Below are 12,046 nucleotides of genomic sequence, written 5' to 3' on the forward strand. Positions count from 1 at the left end.
TGTTTCTCTTTTTTGCTGGGCAAGGCTCTTAATTGAAGGAGATTGAAGGGTACATGTAACCCCCAGGCAAGGAGTAGCCCCTTAGCTGACTGCACTTGATTTTGCACTCTTGAAATAAACTGGGCAGCTTTTTACATTAACATCAATGGTTATAGGACCCAGAGTTGTATATAGAATTAATAATCCCTGCCCCAATCACAGTAGGACTTTCTTTACTGCTTAAACACTGAATTTGTATGGAGAAAAAATTATCTACTTATATAATACGCTTATCAGAGCTTGGAGTAAAAAATATATATCTGTGTGATCAGGTAAAGTGAAAAAAATAAAAGAAGTGCATTGCTGTTAATCCTGCAAGTGCTTTTTTTATCAGTTCAGGGGAAAAAATGCCAGTTATAAAAGACAAAGATTTTATAATGTTTTTTCTTCTGGTAATATCATAGAACTCGAGGTTCATTTCAAATCTGTATTCAACCCATGGTAGTTCTAAGAGAAAAAAGCACATTTTTTTATTGTTTTACACAGCAACAAAACTGAGTGACATTAGAAGTGGCTGTAGTTTCTCTAGCTTTGGTAACCTCAAGTTTTCCAACAGTAGTCATCTCTTACCATGGGCTACAACCAAAACTATCTGGGGACAGGGTGGAAGCGGCAGGTATTTGTGCTCCGTGCAGGGGCTGAGTCTCACAGCCAGAGGGCAACAGAGCTTCAGGAATAGGGGGGAGTGGAAATGTGCAGAAGCCCTCGGCAAGTCTGTCCTAGCAACGGCCTAGAAACACGATTGTCCTTCTCCGTTTAATTGATTTGGGTAAATGGATGACACCGTTACTTGTGTGTTATTAAAGCATTAATTTACCCGATTTCCTTACGTTGTGTTCCTTCCTGCCGTTTGAGCATTATTACGGCAATATCTCTTTAGTAGAAACACCTCATAGACACAGATGGAAATCTTTGGTGGTGTTCATCCTTCAGCTACCTGTCTCCCAGGTCCTTTAATAGAAACTTTGTGTTAAGTGTCACACTATCAGTGCTCCCTGTGAACCCATTGTCATTAATACTGAGGGCTTCTCCTATTAGTAATCCCATATCTCACACCTTCATGGGAAGTATGAACCTGTTGATGCTGGTGCTAGCAACTTTGGATAGCTAGAGATGCACAAAGGAACCTTAGTGAAATTGAGAAACAGGCCTATTTATCTCACTGATGACACCAGCAAGGATTTAGCTGTCTCTTTTTATTGTCTAGCACTTAAATTACACACCTACCTGCTAGGTTTATGCCAAAACATCAGAGTCCTGCATCATGAGAAAGTGTCCTGACAAACCACGGGGAGGCAGAATGCAGATACAGAATGTGATTAGACTCTGTTGGCTTCATGTGTTACTGCCTATTAGATCAAACAATAATGCAAGTGACGGTTCTGAAATACACACATATTTGCACCCTTAGGTTAACTAACTTTGTTTTATCATTGAGATAGGCTTGATTTGCTAATGAATATTAATTTTAAATTAATTTTTAGTTCATTTTCAGTGCTTGTGTAAAATGCAGGTTCACTATGCAAAGTCTACAGTGCATCTCTGCAACTTTAGGGGCCTAGATGTCTACCAGGCAAGGATTTACTGGAAAGGTTCTGGGGATTTTAGATTCCCAATTAACATAAGGTGTTATGGCTTGTACTTCAAATATTGTGATGCCATCATAGATCCATAATTCAAATTGCAACTGAATCCATCCTTCTCTGAGATAAATCCCATGTCAGATCCTATAGTACTGGGAAGTAATCACAGCTCTCCTTTAACATAAATCTACACTTATGCTGTACTTCAGTATTAGATAACTATATTAAGTGTGGGGTAAAAAAATAAAAGGAAAAAAAAAAAGTCAGAAGATGTTACCATGGCTGTGGCTATAGTTAATTTTTTTCCACAAGAGCTTTTAGCAACTGTAAACCAAAGGTGACTATAATCACAGATACCTCAATTCCACCTGATTTAATGTCTGAAAAGTTTGCAAAACACAGCGTACAAAACCATAAGTACCATTTTCAGTTTCTGGTGTAGCTGACCTTAAGGTGAAGCCCTTAGTGTTAATAAAGTCCTGTGGCTACGTGTTAAGTCATGTCTTGATTTTTAGAAGGTACAAGCATGGCAATCACTCATCTGACTTAACTGGTTATTTCTATAACTTAAAACAGTGTAATTTTAATAATTTTATGTGGATTTATGGTTCTTCCACAGCAGTATGTTTGTCAGGTCTATACTCAAGCTATAAGCTTCCTTAAGGGATTTCTTTTCCTTTGATTTTTACCTGTGCTGCAAATAATCTTAGACAGGGGAATTTACCATGAGCTTTGAGCAAGGATAGAGAACTTCTGGAATGAATTCCTAGCTGTCTGTAATTGCAAGGAAAAACTTGCAATCCTACTTGACTAAGACAAATAGGATTCCAGTTTAAAACAGTAAAGGTGGCTAAGGTAAAACTACCATCAGTGAGAACCAGATGATAGGGTGCTTCATGCTCATGGAACAGTCCTTGGTAATGCTGGTAAATGCTGCACTCTATTTTGATAGGCACGTTATCTATTTCACCTGAGTTCTCAGGCAGGCACAAAACATCATCAATATATGCAAATTCCAATTCTCAGTTACCAGGCAATGACTCGGCTAGCTGATTGCAGTCTAAAGCTGATGCCTTCCCTGCCTCCAGATTTTGCTATACTGGCTCATGCTATGGCAATCCAATTGATGCTAATGCTTGTTGATTGCTACAAAGCCTGTTGTGCCAAATTGTAGGCAGCAATTTGCTGTCAGCATCAGTGTTCTGCGTGCAGCAGCCTGTAGCCAAGGAATTCATTAGATTCTAAGACTGCGGAGGTGAACGTGTGGCTGGTGCATCTGTAGAGAGACATGGAACAGCAATTCATGTCATTTACTGGGATGATATTTCTGTAGGGCCTTAATGAGCCAGACGATTTGTAAGCCTGAAAACAATACTGTGAAACTTCTGTGCTTAGAACTATTTCTGCTATGGAAAATCCTATAATTTCATTCTCTTGACTTTGGGAAATAGGATCCAAATATATTCAAACCTGGTGAAGTCAAGCTTGGCTTGTCCAGATGTGCAGGTGCTACTAGGAACCAAAATTATGGCACGAGTCTAGACACATGTATAGTAGGAAATCCCAGACTGATACTACTGCATCAAATTAGACTGTGGGTACTAATCCCCTCTGAGACAGATTTCACTGCATTATTTTGTTTTATTTTCACCTAACTGATTACAGAATATTGTGCATGTACAGTGTTACAGCTTTTTAATTAGAGTGGCACATGATAACTTAGGAATACAGTGCTGCAGAGTGTTGACAAATGAATTACAAAAAAAACAGGAGTCCCACTTGTATGTAAATATTTGTTTTCTCTAAGTAAATCAGAGCAGTGTTATCCTTCATTATAAAGTGTATTCTGCAGCTATAATGTTTTTATTCCAACAAGGATGATTAGAGAAGCATATGACAGTGGGAGAATAGGCTGGCAATTAAGCTACATTCAGTCACTAGCATCTGAATAAATATATTGATGAAAATTCAATCAAAAAAAAATGAGGAAAAGACCATTTAGGTCATCTACTTCATTGCTGATTCCTAGACTATCTTCTTAATTACTTGCAGATATCCCAAGCACCACTGCTGTCAAAATGTTCCTTTGGAACAGTCATGCAGTCTAACGGCTGTTTAGGAGTTTTCCCAAGAGATATGTCACTTTAATTTTCTTTTACTTAATGTTATCTTTTTAATTTCTCATTTTTTAGATTATATTAAAATATTTATTTTTCTTGATTCAGAAGGAAAATCAGCAGGCAAAAGTAAAAAGCTGTGACAAAAATTCTTCTCAATGTCCTGCTTTTGATAACAAGTATAAGAAATTTAACAAAAATAAATTGCAAAATATTCTCTCCTTTTTTTTCTTTGTCTCATATCTTAGATCAGTACCAGACTTCTTAAAATTTTTTGATAGTGATGCATTAAATTTAATTTTTGTTTTAAGGCATCGTGCTGTGGTCCAGAAAGAAAGACATTTGAAAAAAAAAAGTCTTCATAATGTTAAACATTTTTCTTGTTGTTAATATTATTCTACAAATATAATTGATTGTACTGCTGCCTATTAGGAGAAGCTGAACCCAGCAGCCTGATAGAGGTGAGGCTCCTGTAGCTCTGTGATCCCTGACCCAGGCAGTAGCAAGGTTGAGCTTTTGTTATCGATAGGCGTACCTGTGCATGTATGCACACTACATATATGCATATGTGCATGGCTGGTGACAGAGACTAGCACAAACAGAAAACACAGCGCCCACAGAAACACCGCTTATCTCATCCTGTTCCCCTTTCTGGTAAATCAAGATTTCCATTTATGGAAAATATGTGCACTGTAAACATACATACAGTATTGATCCCACCAGTACCTGGTCTTAGACACCCAGGTCTGTCCAGTATCTGGCCCCTGGATTCCTTGTCTCCACAGCTGCTGACAACTGCACATCCCCAGTTGCCTCATGCATAGACATGCTGCCACATAACAGTTCACCTCATGAGCAGGTTCAGACATATATGTCTTTACACCAGTAGCCATTCCCTCAGAATTCTTGGTCTCTCCAATAACCAATTCACAGACCTAGTATCCAGCCCAGATTTATGACCACATCAGCACCTAGCTCCCAAGTCTTTTATCCTACTCACTGGCTTGTGTAAACACACTCTGGTCACTCCAGTTGCTGGCAGTTGAGGCACATGGGCCCCTGTGACCCATGGTTTGAGTCCTGTTGCCGAGACTTAGACCACCACACATACACTCACACAGAATAAGTAGCCCCTCACCCAGGAAAACAGAAATGATGATGCCAGATGCTTTTCCCTTGCATGGCATAATAATCCCTGTACCTCTGTGTGTAGTAACCCTGCTCAGTGATCTGCAAAGTGATTTGGGGAGAGCCTCTCCTATTGATGATCTGATAGGTCTCACCTCAGCCACGGACTGATGGCCATCTTGTGACAGCCTTGGGAGGAGCTGGGGTAGGGGCTCTACTGGCTCTGACTAAGTTGATGGGATTCCTCTGCCTCCTGTTTTTTCCTCTCTGCTTCTTTATGTATGATAAGTCTTCAATCACATAATTTAATGCTGCCTTAATCATCTTTTCTTAGACTACTAAGCAACTTTATACTAAAACATTAAAGATAATAAGCAAAAGTAGTGCAATTTTAAGGTCAAGAATCATGTTGCAACTGAAATATTGGAATGAAGTTGGTGGACTCTGTGTAGCAGAAATGGCATCCCATTAACTTCTCCATTATGGGCTATGGAGAAAGCTTAGTAAAAGGAATAAGAGTGATTTTCCAACCAACCAGTCTTCATTACTCAGTGGTTGGAGAGTAAAATCGCATGTGAACAGAATACTGATTAAAAAGGGGGTTTGTTTGTTTATTTGTTCCACAGTAACAATTTTTTAGCATCTTTGTTTACCTGCAATCAAACCCAATTTGAACTGTTTGTTTTTTAGTGCAACTAAAGCAAAATTAGTCATAGCTAAACCTAAATTGGGACGAAAGATTACAGTTTGACTCATTGTTTCTAACACACAGTTTTTGGCAGCTTTTCCTCTTCCTAACAAAAATAGAATTGAAGATCACAGCCTTCTTTTCCGTTACCAAGTATGCTGTTAAGGCCTTTAGCTGAGAGCTCTCTCAGTGCTGTAAATTTTCCTCTACAGCTCACATGATATAGTTTCCAAATACAATTAACTATTTAGCACTTCAGTTTTCTAAGATATGACTGAGACAGCAGTGACTGAACTTAGCTTAGATCTCTGGCTTTTATTATATTTGAGTCTAGCATGCTGAGAAACACTGTTAGACTATGGAAGGAGAACAGATAATGCAGTAGCTCATTAACTACCTGGTCTGGTTCTGCTCATTATTACTGAGACATATGTAAGATAAATCTACCCCCCAAAAAAAGCTAAACTGAGATGGAGAATCAGTTACTATATCAATAAAAAATGAGAAATTCTTCTAAAAAGATTGAGGAAACCTTGTATCAATAGTAGAGAGCATGAGCTAATACCTGTATTTGTTCATTAGTTTTATTATGCAACTGTTTTGTTTAATGTTAAAACAGTGATTATGGATATGAACGTCACAGCAATGGACAGTGTTTACCAGCATTTTGGTATAACCCATCTTCCGTGTCGAAAGACTGTAGCCTTGGACAGAGTTATCTCAACAGTACTGGGTAAGTGGTACACCAGACTTTATTTAGCTAGAGCATCCCTGTGGACTTTCACCTAATGACAACAATAGGTTGTATTTACTATAGGTGTATCAAAGCAGACTGAAGCCCTTAAGACCTTTTTCTTCACTGTGTTAGGGTGCAGAGTCTGGCCCTGCAGATCTCCATCATGTATGGTTCAGATCCTTCCCTGAAAAATAACACCTTAATGAAACTTGGGGGGGAAACTGTAAGGCAAAGGCCAAATCATTAAGGCTCTGAAAAGACTTGTGTTAATATTATGTGGGATTGGGTGAGGCAGAAATGGTGAAAAACAAATTAGAGGAAAGAGGTGAAACTGATGTATATGTGAACCGAAGTTATAGATGGGCAGCTAGCCTGAATGCTGATTATTCTTTGGCCCTCTTACAAGTCAACGGAAGATGTAGTTTAATGTAAGATACTGAACTCAAACCTCATTTCTGATGCAAGTCATTAAAGCAAACAAAGGAACCCAAGTTGTATTTTGGCATTTTGAACACTCAAAGATAGGCAGAATTTGCTTTTTTCTTCAACTCTCTTATTTCTCTAGCTCTCGGGGGTGACATTTTTAGAGAGATTTGGTTCACAGCGGATGAGAAGTGGAGAGCATGTGAGAAAAGCTCTTAAACTATGCCTAATACTATAGAAATTGAATAGAATTCTGTACTATGTGTATATAACTTATTTATAATTTTATAGTTATTTAGCATGTAACATAGACCATCATATAATTTTGTGGCTTACACAATTTGTTAATATGTGGTACATAAGCGTGCTATGCAGGAAAATATTACATGCCATTAACAACAGTATTTACTACTTGTATGTTAGGTATATAAGGAGTGCTTGGCTGACACAAATACTATGATCTATTTGGGAGTTTGTTTTCTTCCAGTCTCTGTATTTTAAAGAAACCTTAAAAACACCACCCGGTTCCCAGTTACCCCTGTTCTGCTCCCTGTCAGCATCTTTTCCTTTGCAGATACCGGAAAGTTGTTTCTAACAATTGCACGGATGGTGTAAGAGAACGGTACACAGCAAAACCACAGCAATGTCCTGGCAAAGCCCCCCAGGGCCTTCGCATAATCACATCTGATGGCAAACTGACAGCCGAGCAAGGACACAATGTCACTTTCCTGGTGCAGCTGGAAGAGGTAAGCTCTATTTTTATGTTGCATCCCAGGCCCCATGGGTATGTTTGAGTCTGATTCGTGTCAGACAAAGTTTGCAAAGTGGTGAAGAGGTGAACCGAGAGAGTGTGGGATAAAGTCAGTCAGCTCCGCTATGTAGTTAGGGTGGAGTTTGCTCTAAAATGTAATGGATGATGTACGGAGATGATGAGACTGGAAGATTATTGCAATGCATAGGGTCATAGCTGGGAGAAGTTGATAAAAACTGGGAACTGGTTTGGTTTGAGAATTTCACAGTAGAACTGGAGAGTGCAGGTTTTAATCCTAATCTCCAGCCTTACTTGTGCTTTTGACTTCTTGCTGTGTTTGAAACTGCATTTCCGTTTTTACCTACCACTGACTTTCAACCAAACATGGCTAAAAGTAGATGTGCAGATCTGTCCCCATCGTACAAGTTTGTACATATTGTTTAGGCCTTTGTGGGTGAAATCTCAAGATGTCATCATCAGCATTAAGTCTAAAAGTAATTGCAAATGTGAAGCTCATTCAGACTCTGATCAGAACTTGTGTATTTTTACATCTGTAACGGAACTCGGTATGTCAATGTTCTGCTCCCTTCATTTATGAATCTTTAGAAAAAAATGATTAAATTTTTTTAGCCTGTTTTTTCCTTCTCAGCAGTTATTTATCTATGCTTAATTGTAGGCTCTCAAGTAATAAAATTCACAAAGTAACTATTTTATATTTTTCCCTAATCCAGTTTGATTTCTTTACACTTCTACACTTTTTCCTGTGTAGCTGGCCAATAAATTCTGAAACACCTATGCTTTTACACTAGGGTAGAATGTACATCCCTTTACAGCTTGGAGCATTCATGGAAATTACTACTGATTTTCCCCACAGTAAATGTCATCTGTAGTGGCAAAAGAGAAATGAGGATGACCTCTGGAGCTGAGTTTTGTAAGGCATGTGTTTGGGCTTTTACATTTCTGTTATTGATGCTTTCCCTGGCTAACAGGTGGCCTGATTTGTAAAGGCAATAACATATAATAAATCATATCTAACCTGAAGCAGTTGTTTGACCTGAATGTTCATTTTCTCCAAAATATGGTCATTTTATTTCAGTAGTGACAGTCTTACAACATTGCTACTGTAGATGCTGTCATAACAGCATAAACATATAATTTCATGTGGATAAATTATTTATTTCTACCTTTAAAGATGAAAAAAATATTTCCAAAATAAGATTCGAAGTCTTTAGATTAAAAAAAAATAAATATATCAAGAAAGATGTTGTTATATACCCCAAAAAACCTGCTCATTCTATCACTTTTCTATTCTCAGCAAAGTTTTAAAACAGATTAAGAGAAGGAGATGTGAAGTCAGTCACAAAACTATCTAAGAATTATGCTAATATTCTGAGGAAGAGACAATCATGCACAGTGTAGGACACAGGACAAATGTTCTCCTCTTCCTTCTCTAAGCATTTGAATTCACATATCCTGTAAGAATGCCCTGACCACTCTGTTATACAGGGATCTCCTGTGAATCCTTCTGTCTTTTCTGTTGATTCTGATCTTTTTTATAACTGTGCTTCAGTATTCACAAGATTCTGAAAGCAACACCTCCTCCATTAGGAGATGGAGTCTTTCTCATGCTGTGTATCAAGGAAAATGTAAAGTTTGTTTTCATGAGCGAGTTAGCTTCTGAGGAGATCTAAAAGGGCGGGGGAAGGGTCTTCTTTCAGTATATCTGATAAAGAAGTGGTTAGGAATTGTTCTGAGGGCTGAAACAGTATTGATCACCTCCAGCCTTTCTGATTACTCTCCTGGCTAGATGAATCTTGACTTCCTGCTCATAGATTTGTCAATATAAAGAGTTTACAGAGCAACCAGCAAAACTTTTGAGTTAATTTGACCCAATCTGACAAGGACTTTGGGCTGATGTTGCAGCAAAAGAAATATTCAACAAAGGAGAAAATTTACCCAGCTACATGCAAGCTATAAGAGAATAAAATGTGGTTATAGCAGCATAATTGTATATACACTGGAGCGTTTACCAAATTAACTGTTTCAGTAATGAAAATTACACCACTGGAAAAGTTAAACAACCCAGCAAAAGAACAACCACCTTTTTAGAGAATAGATATTGATTTCGCAGAATCACTGAATAATTGAGGTTGGAAGGGATCTTTGGAGATTTTGTACTCCAACCCCATTCTCAAAGGGAAGTTTTTCTCTTGCAAACAAGGCAGAGGCACCACAAACAAGAACTTGCGATTTTCTGTTCAGTTTGCCCTGCACAGGTGTACAGCAGAGTACAATCCAGGATGTTCAGCATCCACAAAATCTGCGCTACTCCATTTTTGCTGAAGAGAAGGCACCAGACAAGTTAAAAAAGGCTGGATATGTCTGTGTATGCATGCACGATTTTTCCCATTGCCATATTAAGATATTGTGTCCTATTCAACCCTTGCTCTCTGGAGTGCTGGTCAGTATTTTTAAGTGCTTCACCCTGGCGCAGACTCTTCCTTTAGCTTGTGTCACAGTTAATGTCTTCTAGGTTGTAAAAAAACAGCAGCCTTTGCTTATGTTGTAGTTCCTTTGCATCTTAACATCTCTTATATCCCTCTGAGACAGTTTGTTTGAAGCCTTCAGGTCTGCAGAGCTGTTCCATTCGCTGTAGCCTCCCAGCTCTCTTTTTTTCGTGCCTATATTCCACTTGACCTGCAGGAAAAAAAAAAAAAAAAAAAGCTGGTGAGACAAGGTATAAGATGTTGTTTGAGATTTGTACTCCTATTAACTTTCTAGGGCTTTCTGCTCCATCTAAGGACCTACTTGGTTCTGAAAAGAACGAACTGAAGAGGCAGGCTCTCTGGAGGCCCTGAAAAGTCACTGCGTCTCTGTAGTGGAGGGATTTGCTAAGAGGGGAGGAGGCAAATGGCAGCAGTAAAAAATTGTTTTTGCTCAGGTGTGGGGTGTAGGGGCAGGAATCACAGTGCAGAGGTTTCTTGTAGAGGCTGCCTGTCCCTGAGGTGGTGCTGAGGACTGGGCCTTTGTCATTCTGAGGATGACATAATGTCAGTAAAAGATGTCTGAAGAGAAAAACAAGGACAAGTTATTCAGAAGTGTTCTGCTGCTGAAGAAGACGCAAAAGGAAAATAATCACTGGAGTCTCTGCAAGTGAAGAGGGAACAGGCACCAAAACCAGCAGCATGTAGAGCATTGCTGATCATTGAGAACTGTGATTTTGGCCCAGTTTCTCTAACCCTGACTCACATTAAATTTTCTTCTGAAGCTTTTACATCTGGCAGTGTATAAATATCATTAAAAGCAAAACCAATCAATAACTCATATTTAAATTATCTGAATGTAAGAATGCTTTCCAAAGTGGTCTAACTTTCCTGCCTCCTTTTAGGATTTCTGTATTACTTTTTAAAAACTATGTGCAAAGCCACTTTGCACTTAATATGTTTGGTTCTGTTATTGGAAACATTTGTCCTATTTATCAGGGTATAATCATCGTGATAGTGTTACTGGGTGACAACAGCCAGGAATCATCAATATTTCCTTTTATAATTGCCATATGTCCCATTGTACAAAGCATTATGGAAATAGTTAACAAACAGAGCACCATACTTACATTGGTAATTTTACTCTTAAATTTGCATTGAGCTAAGCAGAATAACAACAGCGTCTCTATCACTAAATAGCATCACAGGAGAAAACTATTTGTGCTTAAAGATACTACCAGTTTAAAGGTTAATTCTTTATCCTGGCCTGGGCTGTGTGCACAGACCCATGGCTGGTAATCACTTAAACAACCTGAATCTTTATTTTTGCACAGCAACAAAAGAAACCCAAAACCAAAAATTAAAAAGCCATTTTTCCTACTGAAGATCTTCAACCCAATGTCCCTGACATATTTTGCTCTTCTGTTGTAGAAAACAGAGGAATTTTATTAAGTGGCTGTTGTTTCTGCATGCCTTCCTCATCACATAGTCATGTAGGTCTCTTGCCTGTCACAAACCAAATTGTTATTTGTGTGTTTGAGTTATTGGTATGAACATCAGACACTTGTGCTTGCTGCAGCACTTCAGCAGAGACACCGAAAGCTGCAGCTTCCAGAACAATGCTATTCAACACAATGGCTTTCAAACTGGTTTCATGTGATTGCACATCTTTGCTGAGGAAATGGACAGTAAAGACATTCGAGGCAGAATGGTTCAGGGCTTTGGCTGTTTCATTACAGATAATTCACAGAGAAACTGCCTCCTCTAATTTATTTTTTATCTTGATAAAATGATAGCCAAAGGTCTTCTTTGACATTCCAGGTCTGCCTCAGTTCTCACTTGACAAAGTCACTCCACTGGGAGTAGATTTTGGCTTACTTGGGGGTACTTGGTGTTGCTATATGATGTTCGGATTAGACTAGTGTTTAGGGAAAGCTCTTCTGTTCCAACAGTTCAGGCCATGGGCTAGAATTCAGGCAATCTGAACTCATTCCTGAATCACACTCTGAGCTCTTTCTGCATCACCTTGAGTAAGAAACTTAACCTTTCTGCTTTTTTATTCCCTCATTTGAAAATACAGCTTTACTTTCTCCCTCTT

At 38.6% G+C, this 12,046-nt stretch overlaps 1 protein-coding gene across 1 annotated transcript in view; it reads left to right on the forward strand.

The window, feature by feature from the left end:
* The window catches only part of LOC104531731 (VPS10 domain-containing receptor SorCS1), a gene marked incomplete at its 5' end in the record, with an annotated part of 69,422 nt that overhangs the window by 19,625 nt on the left and 37,751 nt on the right, over window positions 1-12,046 (forward strand). The window contains 2 exon segments of the mRNA XM_010176722.1: window positions 6,175-6,288; window positions 7,289-7,460. Of these exon segments, the coding sequence (XP_010175024.1) occupies window positions 6,175-6,288; window positions 7,289-7,460 (286 nt within the window).

The sequence above is a fragment of the Antrostomus carolinensis genome, unplaced genomic scaffold (assembly GCF_000700745.2).
Source record: "Antrostomus carolinensis isolate BGI_N321 unplaced genomic scaffold, ASM70074v2 scaffold2951, whole genome shotgun sequence".
Taxonomy (NCBI): Eukaryota; Metazoa; Chordata; class Aves; order Caprimulgiformes; family Caprimulgidae; genus Antrostomus; species Antrostomus carolinensis.